Genomic DNA, 21,442 nt, shown 5'->3' with positions numbered 1-21,442 from the left:
TCATCACTGGCGTCAAGCCCTCGAGGACTGGGCATGATGGATAGCACGAAATCGAGGTTGGATTCTCAACGATGGCGACAGCTGAGACGCGAAATGTGAGTACTTCCTTCGAATTTTGTTCTAATTTCAACAACAAAAAGATCATGTGTTCTCATAAAGAGTGATAATAATATTAGATTGAACATTGCTTCAAATTTTGGTTTAAAACTTTCCCCTCTCTGACGTGTTCTGCGGTCGAATTCTTTTTCGGGAAATTTTTGCTTGTCTGAACAATAGAAATTGACATAAAAACAGACGTACGAGCTTAACAACACCCAAAAGACCATTCGAATTTGTGGAAAGTTCAGAGAAAAATTACACTAGTTTAGCGTCGAATTAATGTAAATTGTTTTAAACTTGTTTTGAGGTTGTCTAGGAATTGTTACAGAACAGCTGTCGGATAGCATACATGAGTTAGCGTAGAGTATTTGTTTACATAATTCACTTTAAAAATAATATTTAGAGGAAACGGTTTTAAGAATTTCTGCTTCGGAAAAGCTTTGTTCGAGGAGATGCAACAGTTGATATTGAAACCCACTCTTAAACTTCTTCTCGTTTAGAAAACAAAGTATTAAAAATATGACCTACTAAGTATGAACAGTCTTTTATAACTGCAATGTTCTTAATTTTGCTACATGCTTTGTCAAAATTTCTGTCGCACGGAATATTAAAAGCAATGACTTTAATTTGCAGTCATTCTACATTTACCTCTTTCCTAATCATTTCTTTTTTTAACCTGACATTTCTTTAATTTGACTGTTTAATTTTCGTTACTTTTTAAGGCAACTAACTTGCATGTTTATGTTTACTCAATGTTACATTTTTTCGGGAATTAAACACGAAAATGTTGGTTTCCACTGTAAAAGTCCATACGTGATGTAATTAGATATCATTAAAATGGCTTACTGTTATAATGACATCTGCCAATATTTTTTACTTATTACATGAAGTTATTGAAAATATATTTTCTCCTGTAAATCAATCAGGCCTACCACACTGAATTGGATTTCATTTTGTAGAATTTGGGATACCGTAGAATTCCGGTTATAAGCCCTGGGCTTATACAACTTCGTAAGGGTTTTGAGTGGGCTTATAAGCGGAGGGGCTCTATATCCAGGAGGGCTTATAAGCGGAATGAAATAAAACGTTTCGAAACGACGCCACGGGAGTGTTGATGGAAATACGTTTTTAAGTTAAAAACGCATATTAAAGCAACATTTAGCCCTAAATTCACGTACTGTCATCCGGTAGAGGGGGGCTTATATCCGGGGGGGCTTATAATCGGATGTATTTTTTATGTTTCCAGGATGATGGGCCTAAAAACGGGGGGCTTTAAAAAAACCGGAATTTTACGGTATGTTCGATGAAACGAGTCACTTTCAATGTTCATTTATATTTACACATACAATAGTATGGGTAAAGTTCATGAAATAGTTACTGTTTTTGTAATATGTTTTACTTATTACTAAATCAAACTATAGCTAGCCCAAAATGAGACATGCCAACCTTGTCAAACTATTTCTGTAAGTTATTTATTTAGTTGTTTATTTAATTTTTCAGGAAGATCAAGTCTCAGAAGAAATACCAGGTAGGTTCATTTGAACTGTTATGGTTGAAATTCACATGTGATTCATTTTTCAGTGGACAATTTTATTTTGTTATAAGTGTAACATAAAGGTATTACGTAAAGTGCTAAACAGCCTTAAACGTAATATATGCCCAGGTGGGTCTCCGGGATCAAAGTGATGGGGATGATCGATGGAGGCAAAACTCAGGACCCAAAAATCCCTAAGTCTCCCAACATTACCCAAATCCCTGGACCAACGCCCCAAATCCCTTGTCATCCCCTTGCGCCGCGCCACTTCCTCCCCTTTTTCATCACCCATCCTCCAATTCTCCTCCCAAAATCCTGAATCGATTTCGCCCCAAAAAATCCTTCGCACTCCCCCTCACTTGATCCCATGTACTCCCCCCCCCCTGGGAATATGTGCCTCCAAGGTAATTGTAGTGGTTGATTTTTTGAGGGAATATAATATCCACAGTATGATGTTAAAATGATATTAAAAGTGCCTGAATTTATACATTCATTTTTGCATGTTTTTCCATAATTCTACATGTATTTATAGGTGATAGTTGATGAGGCCAATCATAGTATCACAAGTGTTTTATTAACTATTCATTTATTTATTTTTTACACAGGACCCATGTTGATAGCAGTTTTTATAACTGAAATGGTCATCCTGTATAAATATGTTTATTTATTATTATTACCGGTAATAGAAAAAAAAATTGACAAAATTGTACATGTAGTGAAGGGGATTTTGAGCAGTATGATAGTTTGTTCTGTAGTAGCTGACTCTAATTTTTTTCCAGATACATATTTTTACAAGTATGTCATCACCATAAGCATTTTCATAAAATTTGAATTAGAATGAGTTACAGGTTGGTAAGTTTGAGGTTGTAAGCCTTCACTTTCGACACAAAATCCCAAGTTATATAATTATTAACTTCATATTAAACCAATGTGTCACTAGTATCACAAGTGTAGATGTACATGGATTGCTTTTTTCAAGTATTTCATTTTATACCATGCCATAGAAAAATGATACAGCCAATCAGAATTCAGGAAAGCCGTTGTATATTCGACGGTATCCCACTCAACCTTTCCATCGTGCGCTGCAATCTTATTCTCGACAAAATTTAGTAAGCGTATTTTCAATGGCATGGTATAAAATAGTTACACAACACTTTCTCATGGTTTTCTATAGAATATCCAACTTGTCACTTGTATTTTCTTGGTATACACACAAACCTTTAGGCAAGTGTGTATACCGAGATGATGCAAGTGACAAGTGGGATATTCCATGGTATACCACTCGAAAGCGTTGCATAACTAGTATTTAAACAACAAGATATGTTAAGTGTGATGATATTAATCACTGATGATACATGTCTTGTGTAGGGGATGATGAAACACCTATACCAATGAATACTACAGAATCAGCAGAAGATGCGGAGGCTGAAATCAAGGAAGAAGGCCCACCTAGTGATGTTTCTTTGAGTACACCAATGTCAGAAGACACAGGTCTGTCAACTCCTGTACAAGAACAAGAGCAAGCCAGTGTCAAGGTAAATTTATCCATAGCTTTGAACATGATTTTTTAGTTAGAATTAAATACTCTTGTAATCAATGATGAGTTCATTCTTGTTCTTGTACCATACCATCGTGGTATGAAATCTCTTAATTATACTGGGTTTTAAGATCTTTACAAACTGGATATTATTTTCAGTTTAAACAGTGATACGCAAAACCCAAACATGCCTATCTTGTTTTTAAAGTGAAGAAAGGCTTATCTACACTTCCTAATACTCATAGATCTAGACGGTACCTTGTTGATCACAAAGAAATCCTAGATTAATATTTTTTCTTACTAGAAATTAAAAATGTCAATTATGCCTTTAGTTTTTTACTTATGGCCAAAATTATAAATTTTCGTTTTAAACATGTATATGGGTTCTTCCGAAATTAAGAATGTTTGTTTACCAATGGAACACTGAAAAATTTATACATTAATTTTATGTAAATTGTCTGCTAATGCTGTTTTTTAGCTTCTGAGACATCCATCATATGAATTGTTGTTCATTCTTGAACTCAGTAGTTTTCTTATACATGTATGTGCACAATTGAAGCTGCCTTGAGTTAATATTTATTTTCATCATTATTATGGCAATGTTAATTGGAACTTTTTATGTTCAAGAATGGCTAGAAGTTTTAATAAAATTTAGTAAGCAGCTGGTTTGATTAGAGTAGCCTACTGTTAGTTTCTTTAATTACTTCAATTCAGGGAGAAAATGTAGTTTAAATCTCTAAGCAATGCTTAGAGAGATGCTTATTAATAGATCAACTTTTTCAGCAAAAAAACTCAGCCATGCCAAATATACATTTTTTGGAACAAACTACCTGACACTACTTGGAAGGCTGACACCCTTTCTATGTTTAAAACAAAAAGGTTTTTGTAAGGTTTTTGAGGGACGTGACTGCCTGTTATATGCAATCATCAGCTATTGATTTACATCAATATATTCAACTTAACAAATCTTCTCTTTATATAGTTGTCTAATATATTTGACTGCTATATATTGGGTATTAAAGTTTGATACTTAGCAAGTTAGAGTGATTGCACTGCATTTTAAACTTTTTCTTAAAATTTTTACTCTTGTTAATGATAATTAATTTGCATGTTTCTATGGTAAGTTGTGTTGTGAGAAAAAAATTTCCATCTCCAGCTGGCTTGTATCTTGTCCCATCAATGATTCAAGTATTTATTTAAACCTTTAGTATTTATTTAAAAAAGTAACTATGGCAATCATTTCTGTCTTAATAATCATCCACATATTGAAAAGAAAACATTCATTGCACCAAAATTAATATCATAATAATGATTTGTTCAACAAAAATAAAATATTACATACATATGATATAGAAGCCTGATAATATAGTTTTTTGAGACATACAGTTTAACAGAAACTAGGTGTGTAATTATTAAATGTGTTAATTTTACAAATAATATATATTACTTACAGGTATGTATAATGTGTTTTTTCATGTTTTGCAATATATTATGCCATGTAGATTTTTTTTTTTTTTTTTTTTTTTTTTTTTTTTTTTTTTTTTTTTTTTTTTTTTTTTTTTTTTTTTTTTTTTTTTTTTTTATAAAAAACCCCCCCCCCCCCCCCTCTCCCCCCCCCCCCCCCCCCCCCCCTCCCCCCCCCCCCCCCCTTCCTTTTTTTTTTTTTTTTTTCCTTCCTTTTTTTTTTTTTTTTTTTTTTTTTTTTTTCTTCCCCTCTTTTTTTTTTTTCTTCTCCTTTTTTTTTTTTCCCCCCCCCCCTATCCCTGCTCCCGAAAGGGAAAAAATTTTTTTAAAAAAAATAAAACCATCCCCACAACCCCAATATAAAAAAAAAAAAAAAAAAAAAAAAAATAAAAAAAAAAAAATAATTAAAAAAAAAAAATAACTGTGATTAAAAATTAACTGCAACATAACAAAAGTTAACTACAGTACTGTAGTTAACTTTTGTTGTTTAATAGTGAACTAATTATATGTAGAAAAAGCCGTTTGGGATTAGAGCATTATATATTGTTTTAATGAATGATTTATATGTGTTTCTGTTGCAAGATGTAACAATAATAAAAAAAAAGTTGGCAACTTAATAATTAAAAAAAAACCTATGTACATGTAAAATGGAAATTACCCTATAAAAAACTTATTTGCACATGATTGACAACATAAATCTACAGGGCCCAGTTATTCAAAGGGAAGATAACGCATCCACCAGATAAATCATTATCTAGTGTATAGCGTAGTTTGTTTTGTTAGCACTTTATTCCACTGGATAGCGATTTAACTGGTGGATAACGTTAACTTTCCTTCAAGCTACTGGGTCCAGTACTAAGTAATGTACAATATATGGCTAAAACCAGTCAAATGGTTTAAAAAAAGACATTTAAATATGTATAAACGAAAAGCTTACAATCACTTGACATTCTAATTGAATTTTATTTTAATTTATTTTAAAAATTATTAAATTTTTATTTTAATTACTATTAAAAAAATTAAAAAAATATTTTAATAACGAATATAAAAAATACGCGTTAATTTTATTTACATTAAATTTTTTATTATAAAGATTTAACCAGAACTTTTCTCAAATTGGCGTTAATTGTATTACGCGTAAATTTTGTTCGCGTTGCTAAAATGTTTCGTTATATTCCTATAATAAGGTACTTAATAATCCTTTACCATTTTAAGGTGGATGCAGAGGCAGAGAGACAGGGGGAAATTCTGGCTTTTTATGGTGAAGAGGAAACACGTAATTATGACAGTCCTGAGCCAGGCCCTGTGGTAGAAAAAGATGATGTTACCACCAAGGAAACAATAGCAACTGACGAGGTTGGCCAAAAAATAAATTGTCCCTCAAAAACTTTCACAAGACTGATGAGCCCTTAGTTCTTTCTGATCAGTGTTTGTATAGTGTAGTGATGGCTCTCATGTCATAATGAAACAGTAAACTTCCTCTCTTCTCTTGTTGATGTTCCCCAACATTTCTTCTTCCCCTTCTTTCTTTCGCTTCCACTTGATACGATCTAGCGGGGCGTGCATGCTTCCCACAAGCATTAAACAATTGTGGGAGGCGCGGTGGCCTAATGGTTCCGCTCGCTCCGGCCCGGTTCGGGCCGGCCGGGGCGCTGCGTTGTGTTCTTGGGCGACACTTTCTCTCACGTCCTCTCTCCCCCAGGTGTTTGGGTACCGCTTCGCTGGGGGGTCCCTGCGTGGCTGCTCCCTCCGGGGGGTGCTTCTCCTGTCGCTTGCTCGCCGGATGCTCTGGCTGTTGGCCTCATGGCTCGGACACAGACTTTAAATAAACCATTGAAACAATTACTAAATTTTATTCACCCCAGAACATGTGCACATCATGTTCACATACATGTATACCTTATTATAGGTATAAAAAGAAGCATTTTTAATAAACGATGCAAACAAAATTTACGCATAATAAAGTAAATGGGATTTTCCATGCATTAAGTTTACATGCATTTAATTCACTTGTTTAAGGTGCACAAAATTAACACAGTTTTTTTTAGTTTGATGCAAATGTTAGAGACTTTGAAGGTTTTTTGTGCATACCGGTATTTAGTTTTGTTTGAAAATTAATATTCTGTTATTTAATTTACCAGGATAAGTCATAAAAAGAAATCCCAAAAAATAAATTCAAATTGTTGCAACTGATTATCTTCGGGCTGAAACAGATGTCACGAACTTAGGTTAGAAACAGATTTAACCCGAAAACCGAATATGACTTACATGTACAACATATCCACCACAAAATGCTGTTTTGTTCCATTTTGACAGGCTAAGGAAGAACCTCCTCAGGTGGAGGAGGTTCCAGAAGACCAGCCACTCGCTGAAAACATGGGTAATGTGATCTTCCTTGCCGTCAGTCAAGCATGCAGTCATTAAAGGGTTCAATTCTACTATGGATTGATATAATGACAAATTAGCAGTATTATTATTGAATAATATACAGCATGTTTTCACATTAAAATGTAAACTGAGCCCTAATTGTTAACTGTTAAGAGACACATCGGTTGCAGTTAAAGTAACACCAGTCATTTTAGTATTGTGCGAGTACAAATATGTGCTAACTTACTTTTCGCCTTGCCACTAACGTAAATGCCGTCTCAATTTAAATATACAGTACTTTCAATTGCATGCACTAGTAGTCATACTAATAATTTTGATAGAACACACTAAAAAATAGTTTAAAATACATGAAAGCGAAAGAAAGATTATTCAAAGTAGCTCTTATAGGTAATTTTCAATTTCCTTCAAAATGCAACCCCTGTCTGATAGAATACTTTCCATGTGTAGTGTCCACAAATTCTCCATATGTCACCCACAATGTACATGTCCCATGTACTGGCTCCACCCCTCTGGCAAGTTTAATTCTGTCTTTGGAAACTTCCTTTGTTTACAAGGCACCTCTTGTCCCCAGACAGTAACCATTACCTTTTGTGGTGGGACATGCCCATTCATCAGTAACCACACAATGTATATTTACCCCTGAAATAACTCACCCATAACCAGACACATTGTTAAATTAGTAGAAACTGGCCATGATCTATTGTTGTGACTCGGCAACCAATTAATTGGTTGTGCCATTTTGTTGACTATTCACTGATATTCAGTATTAAGTGCAACTACTCGAACCGGGCAACTTGGAAGAAAGACAACCATCAATCGATTGTCTGGATGCTTTAACGCCATTGGTCTGTTTATAAAAAGATAGTCATCCATTGTTCTCAATTAACATTATGCTAACTTTCTTTCAAGGGGCCCGTCGAGTGGCTGCACTCTAACACATGTTGTGAGCTTCTGAGCTTATCATGTTAGAATTTTAAATTTTTTTAGTTCCATCCCTTTGTACTTATGTTGGAAAAATAACAAAAAGTGCTTTCTGTAATTTAGGAAAAGGACAGTTTCTACTAAAACGATAATATAACTTGTCGATGAGCTTTTACAAGCATAACTATTAAGAGTCATTTTGGATAAGCTTTCTTTCGCCTTTTACAGTCTGGGCAGTTAAATGAGTAAGGGTTTATTTGCATACAATGTTCCTCTTGAAGACCTATTAATATTGTTTCTACAGCCAACTGCAAAATGCTAATTTAACTTTCTTATATAAATGTAGCTTAAACTTGCATTTCATTTTTAATAAGTAATATCCACAGATTTTAAAACATTAAATTAATGCTTTATGCAACAAGTTTCTTTAAAACTAAACCTTTAATTTCTAACATAATAACTGTTTTATCTGATACAGCAAAGTGTGAATTCTGCAACTACGTTGGAATAAGGGAATCCTTTTTCTCAAAGTCCAAACGCTTTTGTAAAATGGAATGTGCGAAAAGATACTCATCTGCGTCCAATATAAAACAGAAGTCAAAAGGAGACAAGAATGGGACGCCAAAAAAGAAACACAGAACTTCAGACAGACATCATAAAGTTTCTTTAAAACTCGACCTTCTTTCTAACATAGTAACTGTTTTGTCCGATACAGCAAAGTGTGAATTCTGCTGCTACATTGGAGTAAGGGAACACTTTTTCTCAAAGTCCAAACGCTTCTGTAAAATGGAGTGTGCAAAAAGGTACTCTGCCTCGAATATTAAAAAGAAATCAAAAGGAGAAAAGATCGGGACTCCAAAAAAGAAACACAGAACTTCAGAACGACATGCTCACAATACTAATGCTTTGGCTTCTGTTTCGGCAACAACATCGTCTTCAGCTAATACTGCGGCAACAGCTTCCAGTGTTCAAGAAGCAGTTCAAGATGGGCAGGAGGTAAGGCTAGTGCAGTACATTCCAATCCCGAATACGACAATCATCTTAGTCACCCAGGGGGGGGGGGGGGGAGGAGGGACTCCTTTATGAAAGCAACAGAGATACTCATCAGAAATTTGGAAAAGAAACCAATCTGGGTGTGGCACAAGCTCTTCTTGACCCCTTGAAGATAACAAAAACCTAAGAATAGAATTTATATTATTTTGTATTTTCTTTGTGTGCAGCCCTAATATAAATGAGACCATTATGGCTAAAATGGGGGGGTTTTGCCCCACCCTTTTAAAAGGAAAATAAACTCTAAATTTACACCCCTAAATGAGAAAAAAAGCATCCCCCCCCCTTCTATGTGCGAGTCTCCCCTGGGGTTAGTCAGTCCTGAGTATCATGACTTCTGACTATTCCAAGTTTTTGTGCATGCACAGAGCTGTGCTCATTTTCAATCTCTGCTCAAATGTGATTGGTTTACAATAAAAACTGAACACTCTGTGCATGCTGAAAAGTTGTGCCTGAGGCCGTGATTCTTGGTGCTAATGAAAAGGATTGCAGCCCCCTGAGGAGGAGAACTAGTACAGCAATTGGCTCACTGTAAATTTACCCTTTATTGTAATCCTTCCTTGTAAACCTAGGGGTCATGAATGGTCCCTCCCTGCTCGCTGCTCCTTGTGGGTGCTCGTGCTCGTGCTCGCCTTTTCGTGCTCGCTGCTCGTTTTTCAGTGGTGTACTTTTTGGTGCTCGCTGCTCGCGGCTCTTTTCGTGCTCGTGCTCGCGCGCTTGCTCGCTGCTCGCGCTCGCGCCATTTGATCCCCTAAACCTCTTAAAACAAGCTAGTTGATATACAGTATCAAATGAAATTCTCTGCATTTATGCTATTTTCAGGAGCAGATTGAAGGAGCTGCTGCAAGTGTGACCCCCTTGTCAAGAGAAGGTATAAATCATTCTGCATTTTAAAATATTGCTTTATCCATGCACTACACAGATCTGTCAGTACACTTAACAATGGCTCAGTCAGTTTGAGTACAAATTTTCTGCTGGGTCAAGATAGGAGCTGAGTCTGAATGAAAATTCTTCTCCAAGAACACAACACAAAAATCCAAACTGGGTGGTCAATACACTGAACTTAAGTCCGCTATCAGAGATGTAGCTAAGAGCTGGCTACCAGCTGATTTCACCTGTTGAAAGAGAGCTTATCACTGGCTTAAATTTCACAAGAAAACAAAGATTGGGAACAGTAAAGACCACATCATAGCTACATGTACATCCCTGCACTATGCCACTTGTAGCCCACTATCACGCATAGAGATACTTCATAGTTTATAGTTTGGGCTGTGGTGTAAAGAAGTTTTCTTGAATTGTCTTTTTTTCTTTCTTTTACAAAGATGTTGGTGAGAACTGGCAGAATCGAAGCTTTGACTGGACAGAGTACCTGAAGAAAACAGGAGCTAAAGCTGCTGCCTCTCATCTGTTTGAACATGTAAGGATGTTTGTCACGAGTCAAAATATTTATTCTCCATACTTGTTTTCATATGTACCTTTCAACATTAGTTTAGAGAATTTAGCACATCTGCTTGACTTAAAGAGCTGCATTGAGCCAGTGGTTGTGATTCAGTGGAGAATGTTTTTATTGTCACCTACAAAGATTGTGGTTGTGTTTTGATCTAAGTCTGCAAGGGGGAACATTGTGCACGTACCCTAGAGGGGGTACCTGGCAGTGGGGGTGCTCTGCTGGTATCGAATTTACCCTACTACATCTCAGACCAATATATGAGCCAGTACCCCTCCCCCAAGGAGATGGAAAGCAAGGAAGGAGCTATGCACAGTGGAAAGTTGAGGGGGTTGTACACAAGACTTAGGTTAATGTGGGAGACTTTACATAGGGGGGACTACATAGATCTATACACAAGGTGTTATTTAACAGTATTTTTGGACATTTTATGGCAGGTCAGTCTAAGCCCGTGTTTGAAAGGTGTACATGTTGGCATGAAGGTGGAAGTAGTGAATTGCAGTATGGACGTCATTGATGATACTGACGTGGCATTTTGGGTGGCGACAGTGATTGAGATCAAGCACTACAGAGTTCTGTTACGGTATGAAGGTTATGAGTCCAGCCCAGCTGGTGACTTCTGGTTTGACTTGAGATCAAAGAATATCCACCCAGTTGGTTGGTGCGCCAAGAGAAATAAACTGCTTATACCACCTCCAGGTAAATAAACAGCTTATACTAGGTAAATAAACTCCTTATCTTATACTCCCTCCAGGTAAATAAACAGCTTACATGTACAGTTGTATATACCCCATGAAATATACTTTATGAATGTAGTCAGCTACATTAATCAGTCAGTAACACTGGTTTCGGAGAAAAAATTCTGAGTTCTCCCAACAAGAGGCGAACCTTTAACCGTCTACACACACACTTGTCACTAGAGACTTGAGGGAGCTGGACCATATAATTACAATCTTGGATGGAGTGAAAAAAGAAATGCCCCCCCCCCCCCCCCATAAAAAATGATGAATATGTACTAAAGCTAAATTGTCATACTGCGAAGGTTGATTTATCTCTACTTGCCCTAGGCCATCCCCATGTTGTTTTAGATTAGAGGACACACAGATGTATACTATACACAAAGTACGCACAGATGTTTGCATCATGCATTCATTATCATGATAGGAAGAAATCTAAACTTCAAAGGAATAAGATTCAATACAATTCACTTTTTAGGGAAGAACAATTTGATAGTGAGCTCTTGAAGACTTACTATGATAATCAATAAATTGGAAGTACATTTACTAACAGTATTACTAATTTTTTCCATCTCTTCAGCCATCAGAGAGAAATGTGGCAATTGGAGGGATTACCTGTTCAAGTGTCTCTCAGGAGCAAAAACCTTCTCAGTAGAATTTCTACAACAGATTCAAAGCCAGTCATACAATCGATTTCAAAAGGGCATGAAAGTCGAAGTGGCTGATCGTAAGAATATGTACTCCATGTGTGTTGCGACGATAGTTGATGTGATCGGTGACCGTCTGAGAATGCGATATGATGGTCTTGATGATGATGTCGCTGAAGACTTCTGGTGTCATTATCAGTCAGCGGAGATTCATCCCATTGGCTGGTCATCGCTGGTGACACACACGTTACAGCCACCTATTGGTGAGTGTAGTTAATGCTCAGGCTCTTTTAGATCTTGTTTGTTGTTTAAAAATATGTCGTAAATGTAAGCCAAGTTCTCATTTCTCTTGGCCTTTAGGTTGGAAACACAGTCTCAGCAAGTGGAACGAGTTCTTAGCAGATGATTTGGCAAATTCTTTAGATGCGCCTCAAGAATTCTTTGTACAGGTTTGCTTTTTTTACACATACATGATTAAAGTAAGAGACGCACACGAGTGTATGCACTTCACAAGTCAAGGACTTTCTTCCGGATCCTAAAAATCCAGTTTCAAAGTTTTGAGAGATAGAAATTTTATAAGCCTAGAAAGCCTACAAACAGGGAGAAGATGGCCGACACAGCCGGAAAAAAAAGGGGCGAAGCACAAACCCTAAAGTTGAGAGTCTCTTGAAATCAAGATAAATTATTTGCCACACCCCTTCAACTAAATAATAACAAACAAACAACAATGCTCATAGCTTTCATTTAAATGGTCACACATTAGGGTTTCATTAGGGTTGCCACCACAGACGTAAAAATAAGAATCACTTTGTACAGCTTATAAAACAGTACCACATTAAAGAACTGCTCAATAGCTTTCACTTGAATGGTCACACACTAGGGTTTCATCCACAAGCTTAAAAGTTAGTAACAAACTGCAAGTATTTTTTTTCTTCAACCTTGTCAAAGAGATGACAACACTCCATAATACAAATTCTTGTTTTCTAGGATTCAACTGGAACTGCTCCAGGCGTTCACCAGTTTAAAGTAGGCATGAAGTTCGAGGCAATCGACCCGTTTAACCCAAGCCATGTGTGTGTAGTGACGGTGATCAAAGTTCTCAAGTTTAATTACTTTGTCCTTGGAGTTGACTCGCTGGCGACGTACTTTGTGTGCCACGCTAACTCAATCAACGTGTTTCCCTGTGGATGGGCCAAAGAACATGAACTTCAGTTACACCCGCCAAGAGGTAGGGAACGAGTGAACGAACGAACGAACGAACGAACGAACGGTGTTAAGCTTAACAATACTTTGTTGACAGAATTAGAGCAGTTTTCAATTGAGTGTCGTAAAGCCAAAAAAAAGTAATTACTCTGGCCAATCACAAAGGACACAGACAATCCAGTGAACCAATCAAAACTCGAAGCAAATACATGTAGCCGACACGAAGCGCGGGAAAACGTGCGCGAGCGATTCACGATTGGTTTTGGTTTTAGTTCTGATTGGCTGAGAAAGTGGCGCGAGATTTTTAAGCCAATCACTAAGCGTAGCAATGCAAAACCAAAGCAAACGCAAAGTACTTTCGACACTCAAGTGAAAACCGCTCTATTAGAACAAGAGAATTAAATTAAGTACTTGAGGAATTGATAAAGCACATCCTGTATTTTAATCGCAGTCAGACGCATTCACGTAACGTAACCTTGTGCTTTATATTGTTTTAGACTATACTGTGGAGACGTTCAGATGGCCTGAATATCTTGCTAAGACGGGTGGTTTCGAGGCTCCTATTCAGCTCTTCAGACAGGTAATCGCTTACTCTGGTTCGACATTAGTACAGCATGGGTATAATGTCTGGTGACATCTTGGCAACTGGCAATCAGGGTATAGGGGTGGGGGTAGGGGGTTAGCTGTGATGGACTTGCCATCCCCGGGAAAATCGACAACGTTAGTCCTCCTCTGATTATTCCATGTTTTCGTCGGGGGATTGGCGCAGTGTCTCTCGGCCCACGCTTTTCCCGTTGTTGCTGGGACTGACTTCACGTATACTTTCGTGGCTCGTGACGTGGATCGATGATGACTCCTGTTCTTCAGAGATTCGAGAAAACGATCGTTGTCTGTTTGACGTTATTTTCTTTCTCGTCTTGACACCAAATCCTCTAACTATCATATTTTTGGTCTTGCTTCTTTCCTCAACCAGGACCAAAGAGGTGAAAACAGCTTCAAAATCGGAACTAAATTAGAAGCAGTAGATCTGCGTGAACCCGCTCTCATCTGCCCAGCAACAGTGACAGACCTGAAGGGACCTCTACTAAGAATCCACTTTGACGGCTGGGACGAGTCTTACGACCAGCTTGTTGATAAAGACTCGCTCGACATCTTCCCTGTTGGTTACTGTTCTTCTGTGGCTCATCCATTGCAGCCTCCAGGGTAAGGCATCGCGTTTGTTTGTTTGTTTGTTTTCTTTTTCCTTTTTCTGATGTTTCCTGAGTTTCGCGCGGTAAAGTTTTCCGTTTGCGTGTTCTTTATATTTGGTTCCCAAATTCCTTAGCCAATCAAAGAGCGAAAACAACCGCACGCGCAAGTTGTAGGCACTTGGCTGATGTTCATTGGCTTTTACCACGAGAAACCAACATAAAGATACGACTCTGATTGGTTATTGTCTGGTATTGATTTTCCCGCGCAAAAAGCAACCAATCAGAGACACAACACGGAGCTCTGTGGCGCTTAGTTGTTGCTATGGAATTACTTCGGGTCTCTGTTTCATTCAAAAACAAAAATTTAAAATACAGTCGAACATCTTTAGCACAGACACCAAGGGAATAGGCCGTGAGTGCGTCCGTGTTATTGAGGTGTCCGTAATGGCGAGGTTCGACTGTACTGACAAATCTCTTGTTCACTTTTTTTATTGGAAATCTTATAAAAGCGCAATGCCAGTGAATACAGAGCTTACATGTATCTACCCGTTGTCTTTGTTGTAGACCAATGCCTGATAGATATGTGGAACAGTACGGCCCAGGAGCTGACGTCAGCCGTCAATCAGTGCCCAGACCCCTGAGCCGGCCTGTCAAGAGACGAGCGTCGACTGAGGACGACAGCCAGAAGAAAAAAGGTTGTTATTATTTCTATTTTAGCTTCTCGATTAAGAAAAATGTTTAGCAGAGCCAAGTAATTCTCGTTTGCTTTGGTTTTTCATTACTACGCTTAGTGGTTGGCTTAAAAAGATCGCGCCACTTTCTCAGCCAATCAGAACTAAAACCAAAACCAATCCTCATTCGCTCTCGCACGTTTTCCCGCGCTTCACGCCGGCTACATGTTTTTTTTTTCGAGTTTTGATTGGCTCACTGGATTGTCTGTGTCCTTTGTGATTGACCAAAGTGACTACTTTTCTTTTGGTTTTACGACACTCAATTGAAAATTGCTCTAGTGTACAACATTTCTCTACCAAGTCACCAATACGTATTTTCCTCCCCCATCTTAGCCAAGTCTCTGTACCCCCAAGAGATAGTGTATTTGAACAAGCGATGTTACCCGGGTCCACTACTCAGTCGTGATTTGATGCGAAGCCTTCCCGATGCCGTACGAGGCTCCGTGGTCGGACCAGAGAAACACAACATCATGCGACTCTGTATGCAGCACTTGGTGTCTGCGTCGATCAATCCCAAACAAGTACTAGAGCTGTTCAGCCGCGAGTTTTACCAGAGCAAGAAAAACAGGTGGGAATTGTGGCCTTTTTTGCTCGTAGTTACGCCTACTTTGAATTAATTGAGCCTGCGATTTACGTCAAGGATGTTGCTAAGCGACTGACGTATGCTTTTGACGACAAGCTGACGTGACAACTCTCGGCGTGCACACGAGCGCCCGTGCAGTTTTCTGATTGGTTATTATATTCGGGAACGTTTCCTTTTTGGGACTACAGTCGAGGGAAATAAGTGCCGGTTTTGGCATATCTTCGTTGGAGCACTCGAATAATTTCCGAATTATTTCATCCAATAAAAAACTAGCTCGAGCGCTCACGAGTACTCCGAAAGCAATCGCGCGTAAAATACGTCATGTTGCTTAGCAACTTCTGGGACGAAAACCGCGGGCTCGGTCACTTCCTGGAGAAGTGATGTCGCCATCAACTAGCACTTGTTCCCCCGACTGGTCTAGGATCCGGTTGTTTTTGGATTGAAAGGTATAAGCTCGAAGAAACTGCGCCACCGATAGTGTCATCTGAAAAAAAAGTTGATAATATTTGTAATTCTCGTCACCAACCTTCCAAACAACTCATTTTTGTAAAGAGAGTGAACATATTCACCGCTTTTTCCCCCTTGTTTCTTGCAGGGAGTTACAGCTCGGCGGCACAGTGTGCATTGAGACCAAAAGCAAGAATGGCAAACGACTCATGCGCCGTGTTCGTGTGGTAAACAAAGCAGAGCACCTTCAGCCGTATCTTCAGCGAGTCTGTCAGGTGTTGGGATGCTGTTCAGAACTTGTGAGCGGCACTCGTTATCCACTGGGCTACTGCAATCAAGCGAGCTGCCTAAAAGGTCAGAAAACAAGTTATTTTTTTGCCCCGTGCAGTGTTCTGAAGAAAAAAAACTTAAAATATTTGTTTTGAAAAGAGACCTTGCTCTCCGGTAATTTTTTATTTCAAATCTTTAAATTTTTCAACCAGTGAAACCGCAATGATAATGAATCTTAAATGCCAAAACGAGGCCATGTTGCTAATCTCGTAATGCTTTTCTTATTTTTTTAATTTTTCAAGTCTGATTTCTAATGGGAACAGGTCATCTTTTCGTTATTTGCAAAGGGTCTATTCCTATTAATTTCTTAAAATTTCTCTTTCGAACTTCAAGACATGCCTAAAGTTTTCAATCCATGAACTAATACATATTTTTAATACATAAAACGATGTATTAATTTTAGCCCTTCTCCCGTTTTCAATGTTGTTATCAAAAACTGATATCAAGAAGTAGTATCAACATAAAAGTGATATTGATCAGGGGGGGGGGGGGGAAAGTGGGTATCACCAAGTAGAATTTTACGGGGGGGGGGCGGATTTTTCACTCGAGTGACTTCAAATTCTTAAAATCGTGTTGAATGGTAACCTGCTGAACAGGCGCTCTTTGGGCTTGTTATGCTTCGTGATTGCGTGACGAGCACAGAGAATATCCTTGTTCCCCGTAAATATTGTAACGTAATCTTGTTTTAGGAAAAGACAATGGCGTGACATCCTCAAGCGACGGACGCGCCCTCCAAGAAACAACCGTCCATGTTCCGCCGCCCCCGGCTTTTGCTGGCTACCCTCCTCCCAGTCTAAAGGGGCACTATGACAGCTCCGCTGCCGTCTGGCTACAGCCGGCGGAGAGAGATTCGTCACACGATTCAATGGTATCTTCCACCAGTAATCTTCCTTCGTCTGCGGCTCGAGAGTCGGACGCCGCCTCGGTCCTATTGTACCAGAGCTGTAACAGCGGGAAAGATCCTCGCTTGTGGAACGTGCAAGAAGTCACGGGCTTTATGTACTCCATCGGCTGCTCGAATTACGCGGACGCCTTTGTTAAAGAGGTACGTTTTGTTTGCATTTGTTTTCTTTGCGAGGCACGGTTGCCTCATGGTTAGCGCTTTGGGCTCCGGTTCCGGCGAGCGGTACGGATATGAGCGCTACTGGGATCACTGTATTAGAGCGGTTTTCCTTGAGTGTCGAAAGTAATTGCGTTTGCTTTGGTTTTGCAACGCTAAGTGAGCACTCCCCCTTTCTCCCAATCACTCCCCATCGACGCTGCGCACGTTTTCCGCCTTCGTGCCGCTCATTTTGCTTCGGTTTGTTGGTTCACTGGATTGTCTGTGTGTTCTGTGATTGGCCAGAGTATACTTGTTTTGGTTCGCACTCATGCTGCTCTGTTCTGGTGCCCTCTCCGTCCCTTTTCGTTTCCCCCAGCAATTAAATGGGTACCAGCAACAGTTTTGTTAGACCACTGCGAAATAAGCCGCTCAGTACGTTCTTACGTTGCTTAGTGAAACAGCGTCTAGTCAAAGTTACAAAAAAAACATTGCAACGAGAACTTTGCGTGACCGTTCATTTCCAGGTATGTTAAACTACAATGAGCGCCAAAAGTGTTGAGACACTTCGCTATTTTTGAGTACCTCGGACAAATTTCACCCCTCACCTCTTTGATATACCCCCTCCCCCCCCCCCCCCCCACCGAAACGACTTTGGAATTGCCAACAGGGGGAGGGGGGCGTTGATAATCTACATCGGATTTGAGTAGAAAAAAAGGAAATATTAAAATGAGCACTCATTTCAACCAACTGTGTCAACTACTTTTGACGCCCATTGTAGGTGAATTTTCATGCATTTTTCGTTTCTCGTCTTGTTTCACAGGAGATCGACGGTCGCGCTCTACTATTATTGACGCAAGAAATGTTGGAATCGTTAACAGAGAACAAACTGGGACCCATGACGAAAATCCAGAGCGCCGTGAAGGCCCTTAAACAGGCATGGGGCATATGAAAATATGAATGCAGATTATTATTATTATATATCATAAACGTCACAGTTTTATTTCGAATTCACAGTAGCGGTGATTTTGCTGACTGTACAAGTTTTTGTAGTAATATTTTAATTTCTTTCTTCTTTAACCCTTCAAGCCCCGAATATCAACGTACAAACTCTCCATGCGGGTCTGCATGCATTACCGTGGCATATGTTAGGAGAATTTTTGAATAATCTTATTGCGATCAGTTGCCTGCATGCCTGACTTTGTGGTGGTGTTAAGGAGAAATTTATTGTTGATTGATTTGTTAGGGTTCGAGGGGTTAAAGTAGGCTTATTGTGATAACAGTATTATTATTATTATAGTGGGCTTGAATGCGTGACATGCAAATAGTATATCAGAAGCCATTAGAAGCGATTTAAAGGAGGCTGTCATCGACTTTTCAATAAGAATGTTTTCAAAAAGCTTAAAAACAATCCTAAATCCAAGCAAACCTTACAATAATAGTTTTATTTTGAAGAACAGCTCTTGACAAATGACATGAACCCATTGGAAAGTGAAGATGACTGACGATGGCGAGGATGGAAATGGATTACAAATGGACAACGATGAAAACGTGACACTCGCGTTTCCAAGTCTCCTCCGCAGCCATTTTTTGGGATGTCGCGCAACGCTCCCCGTGACATCCCAAAAAAACGGTTGCGAAGGAGAATACTCATTTCTATGCTTGCCTCGGACTCCATAAAAAATTTTGCCATAGTCTCGATGCTTACAGCAAATTTCTCTTGTTATTTGAGAAGAGTTCCTAAAGTCTTTTTCATTGTGATAAATGGGGGGAACATTTTGTGCGTTTGATGGCAGCACTCCTTTAAATGTGTTCTTCGATATGTATTCGTTTTTGAGAGGTTTCTGATGTAAGACGCTTCTAGTCAAAAAGCTTTATTTATGCTGAAGTTGTTAAATAGCGTATTTGTTTAGTTTAAAAGACGTGCCGCGAATCTAGTGTATCGCGAAATTTTTCTAGAGTTGTGTATAGCTCACCCAAATCACTTAGTTTAACAGTTTTAACAGGGTTTTCTGAAGGCTTAAAATAACACAATTACTCAAACGTGAATACTGCTTCCAATTTAATGCATGTACAGTAAAATATTCGTAATTATAAAATATGACAATATATCCACTTGCAAACGATCGGTCTACAAAAATTTCCCTTCCAGAGGAAAACGTTACGGTGTAGTTATAGCGTAGTAGGATCTTCAGATTGGAATTTAAAAAGAAGATCTGTGGTTCAGAATTGATTTTGCTTTTTTATATTTCAAACTGCTTTATCAGTGACTTAAGTACTAGCTTTGCTTTTAACTGGCTTCTCGCTGGCCTGAGTTTATGATTGGTTTATAACAGCCCGTGGCCTTTTTTCCCGCGCTTTTTGTAGGGTCGGTGCTCTAGTTCGAATTTTGGTTGGTTTATTTTGCTTTGCGTAGCAAAGGTACCTTGTTTACTTTTGCGATAATTTTATGTACAACGGGTATTGGAAATTTGTTCTTGTAAGTAAAATCTTGACGAGATATATCATTTGTCTTGTACATTAATAATTCTTCATAGATAAATTCATGTCGCCAGTTGGAAGTTTTTTTCTAAGATAAATTTCTCGATAGGAGAAAAATATTGAAACTTTCTCTGCTCGACCGCCCGTTTGCTCGAAATCGAACTGTTACGTTATCAGAGGGTTTGTTTTAAACTTCCAGCCCCTAATTGTTGTCAGTTTAATTAAATTATTCAGTAATTTACGAACAAATCTTTGTCGAATCTTTCGTGGGAAACAAGCACCACTTTCGCTCGGAATTGGATTGAGCCAGCGGCTTTTGGAAGTGTCGTTGCTAAGCAACATGACTGGTCTTGATGACAACGAGGTGACGTCATAACTTTCGTAGTGCACTTGCCGTTTATGATTGGATGAAAAGATTCGGAAACGCTTCCGAGACTTGACGAAGATTTTCCGAAAACGGCACTTGTTTCCCGGTCTGTTTTAAACAGAAAGTTTCGAGAGAAGTTTACGCTCAATTGTTCAACGTTTTCTTTCCGAAAAAACTAGTGAAAGGCGGGCAGTATGTTAGCCTGCGAACGCAAACGTATTTCCTATAAACGACAGTCGGGAATAAAATTGCGTTCGCAGGCTTGCAGGATGTTGGAGAACGAAAAACCAGTGTTTGCCCTTGTATCCTCCGTATCTGCGAGCAAACTCTTCGCTTGTGGTACAGATCGGAGAGTCTGCTCGCAGAGTGCATCCCCAAATTTCTCTAGTAACCCGCTTTCAGTACACTCGAAGATGTAACGTAGACACGTTCTCTTTCTAAGTAGGGCACCAGTGTAAGCACAGTTCCGTTGCCACTTGTCAAATTTGATTGTTTTTTGAGAGCTTTTTTATGTGTTCTGTTTGATTTGTCAAATCAAAATGTTCCAAAATCTAATGAGTATGGGAGGAGTTCCCATGGCAACTGGTACCGGCGGGAAATCTGACAGTTGTCATGACAACTCCACGCCAACCTTCTTAACGTATGTATGTTCGATTGGAGAAATCAAAAGAAACTAATAGAAAATTGTCAAAAATTGGTCAAAAAACTTAAGTGACTGGTGAACCGCGCTTATTACTGCACTGTAAAGTTAAGTTTTGTTTTTACTGGCATGGTAAACTATACGATGTATTTTGTAACGGACTTAGAACGGGAGTTTACATAATCATGATAATCACATTAACAATGAAATAATGTTACCTATAAATGTAACAATTGAAGGATTGTTTAAGTGTAATTTACAAAAAGAAAGAATGAATCTGCTCATTTCTGTAAAAACCTGTGAAAGAGAAATGCTTCAAAACGCTCTTTGTATCCAGCGCTGTTTATTCAAGACTTGTGTTTTCAGTCGGACAAACAGGTTTAAGCCTGAAATTTCTGGTTTTCACTAGCGACGGAGGCGGAGTAGGAGTCGTGATCAGAAGCGCAGAGTGCTACGATCTACTACTGACTGATCAGACCGACGGAGTCATCAGCAGAGTTTCCGATTCCTTTTTTAACCCTGTTGCTTTTGACCCAAGAATGTTTGCCGATGACACCAATCTTACGTTAGCTGCTAAAACGCTAACTGAGCTTAAGCTGGCTTTAGC

The 21,442-nt window shown here is 38.8% G+C and overlaps 1 protein-coding gene across 1 annotated transcript; it reads left to right on the top strand.

The window, feature by feature from the left end:
* Nucleotides 1-22: 22 nt before the first annotated feature.
* LOC144655311 (scm-like with four MBT domains protein 1) lies at nt 23-21,181 on the top strand. The gene is made up of 19 exons (XM_078515531.1): nt 23-95; nt 1,600-1,627; nt 3,002-3,168; nt 5,850-5,990; nt 6,951-7,014; nt 8,422-8,939; nt 9,816-9,864; nt 10,316-10,410; nt 10,878-11,139; nt 11,758-12,087; nt 12,185-12,273; nt 12,812-13,052; nt 13,525-13,607; nt 14,001-14,230; nt 14,782-14,912; nt 15,282-15,516; nt 16,127-16,332; nt 16,998-17,353; nt 18,171-21,181. Exons 1-19 carry the CDS (start codon nt 72-74, stop codon nt 18,297-18,299), a joined length of 3,378 nt encoding a protein of 1,125 aa, XP_078371657.1. The 5' UTR covers nt 23-71; the 3' UTR covers nt 18,300-21,181.
* The last annotated feature ends 261 nt before the right edge of the window (nt 21,182-21,442 follow it).

This window comes from Oculina patagonica, chromosome 5 (assembly GCF_052425735.1).
Source record: "Oculina patagonica isolate OP01 chromosome 5, crgOcupat, whole genome shotgun sequence".
Taxonomy (NCBI): Eukaryota; Metazoa; Cnidaria; class Anthozoa; order Scleractinia; family Oculinidae; genus Oculina; species Oculina patagonica.
This window is presented reverse-complemented; position numbering and strand designations above follow the sequence as displayed.

Coding starts and splice junctions, on each gene's coding strand:
- LOC144655311 (XM_078515531.1), top strand. CDS start 72: ATGGCGACAGCTGAGACGCGAAAT. Junction 14,913..15,281: donor CGACAGCCAGAAGAAAAAAG/GTTGTTATTATT, acceptor CCCCCATCTTAG/CCAAGTCTCTGTACCCCCAA. Junction 15,517..16,126: donor TACCAGAGCAAGAAAAACAG/GTGGGAATTGTG, acceptor TGTTTCTTGCAG/GGAGTTACAGCTCGGCGGCA.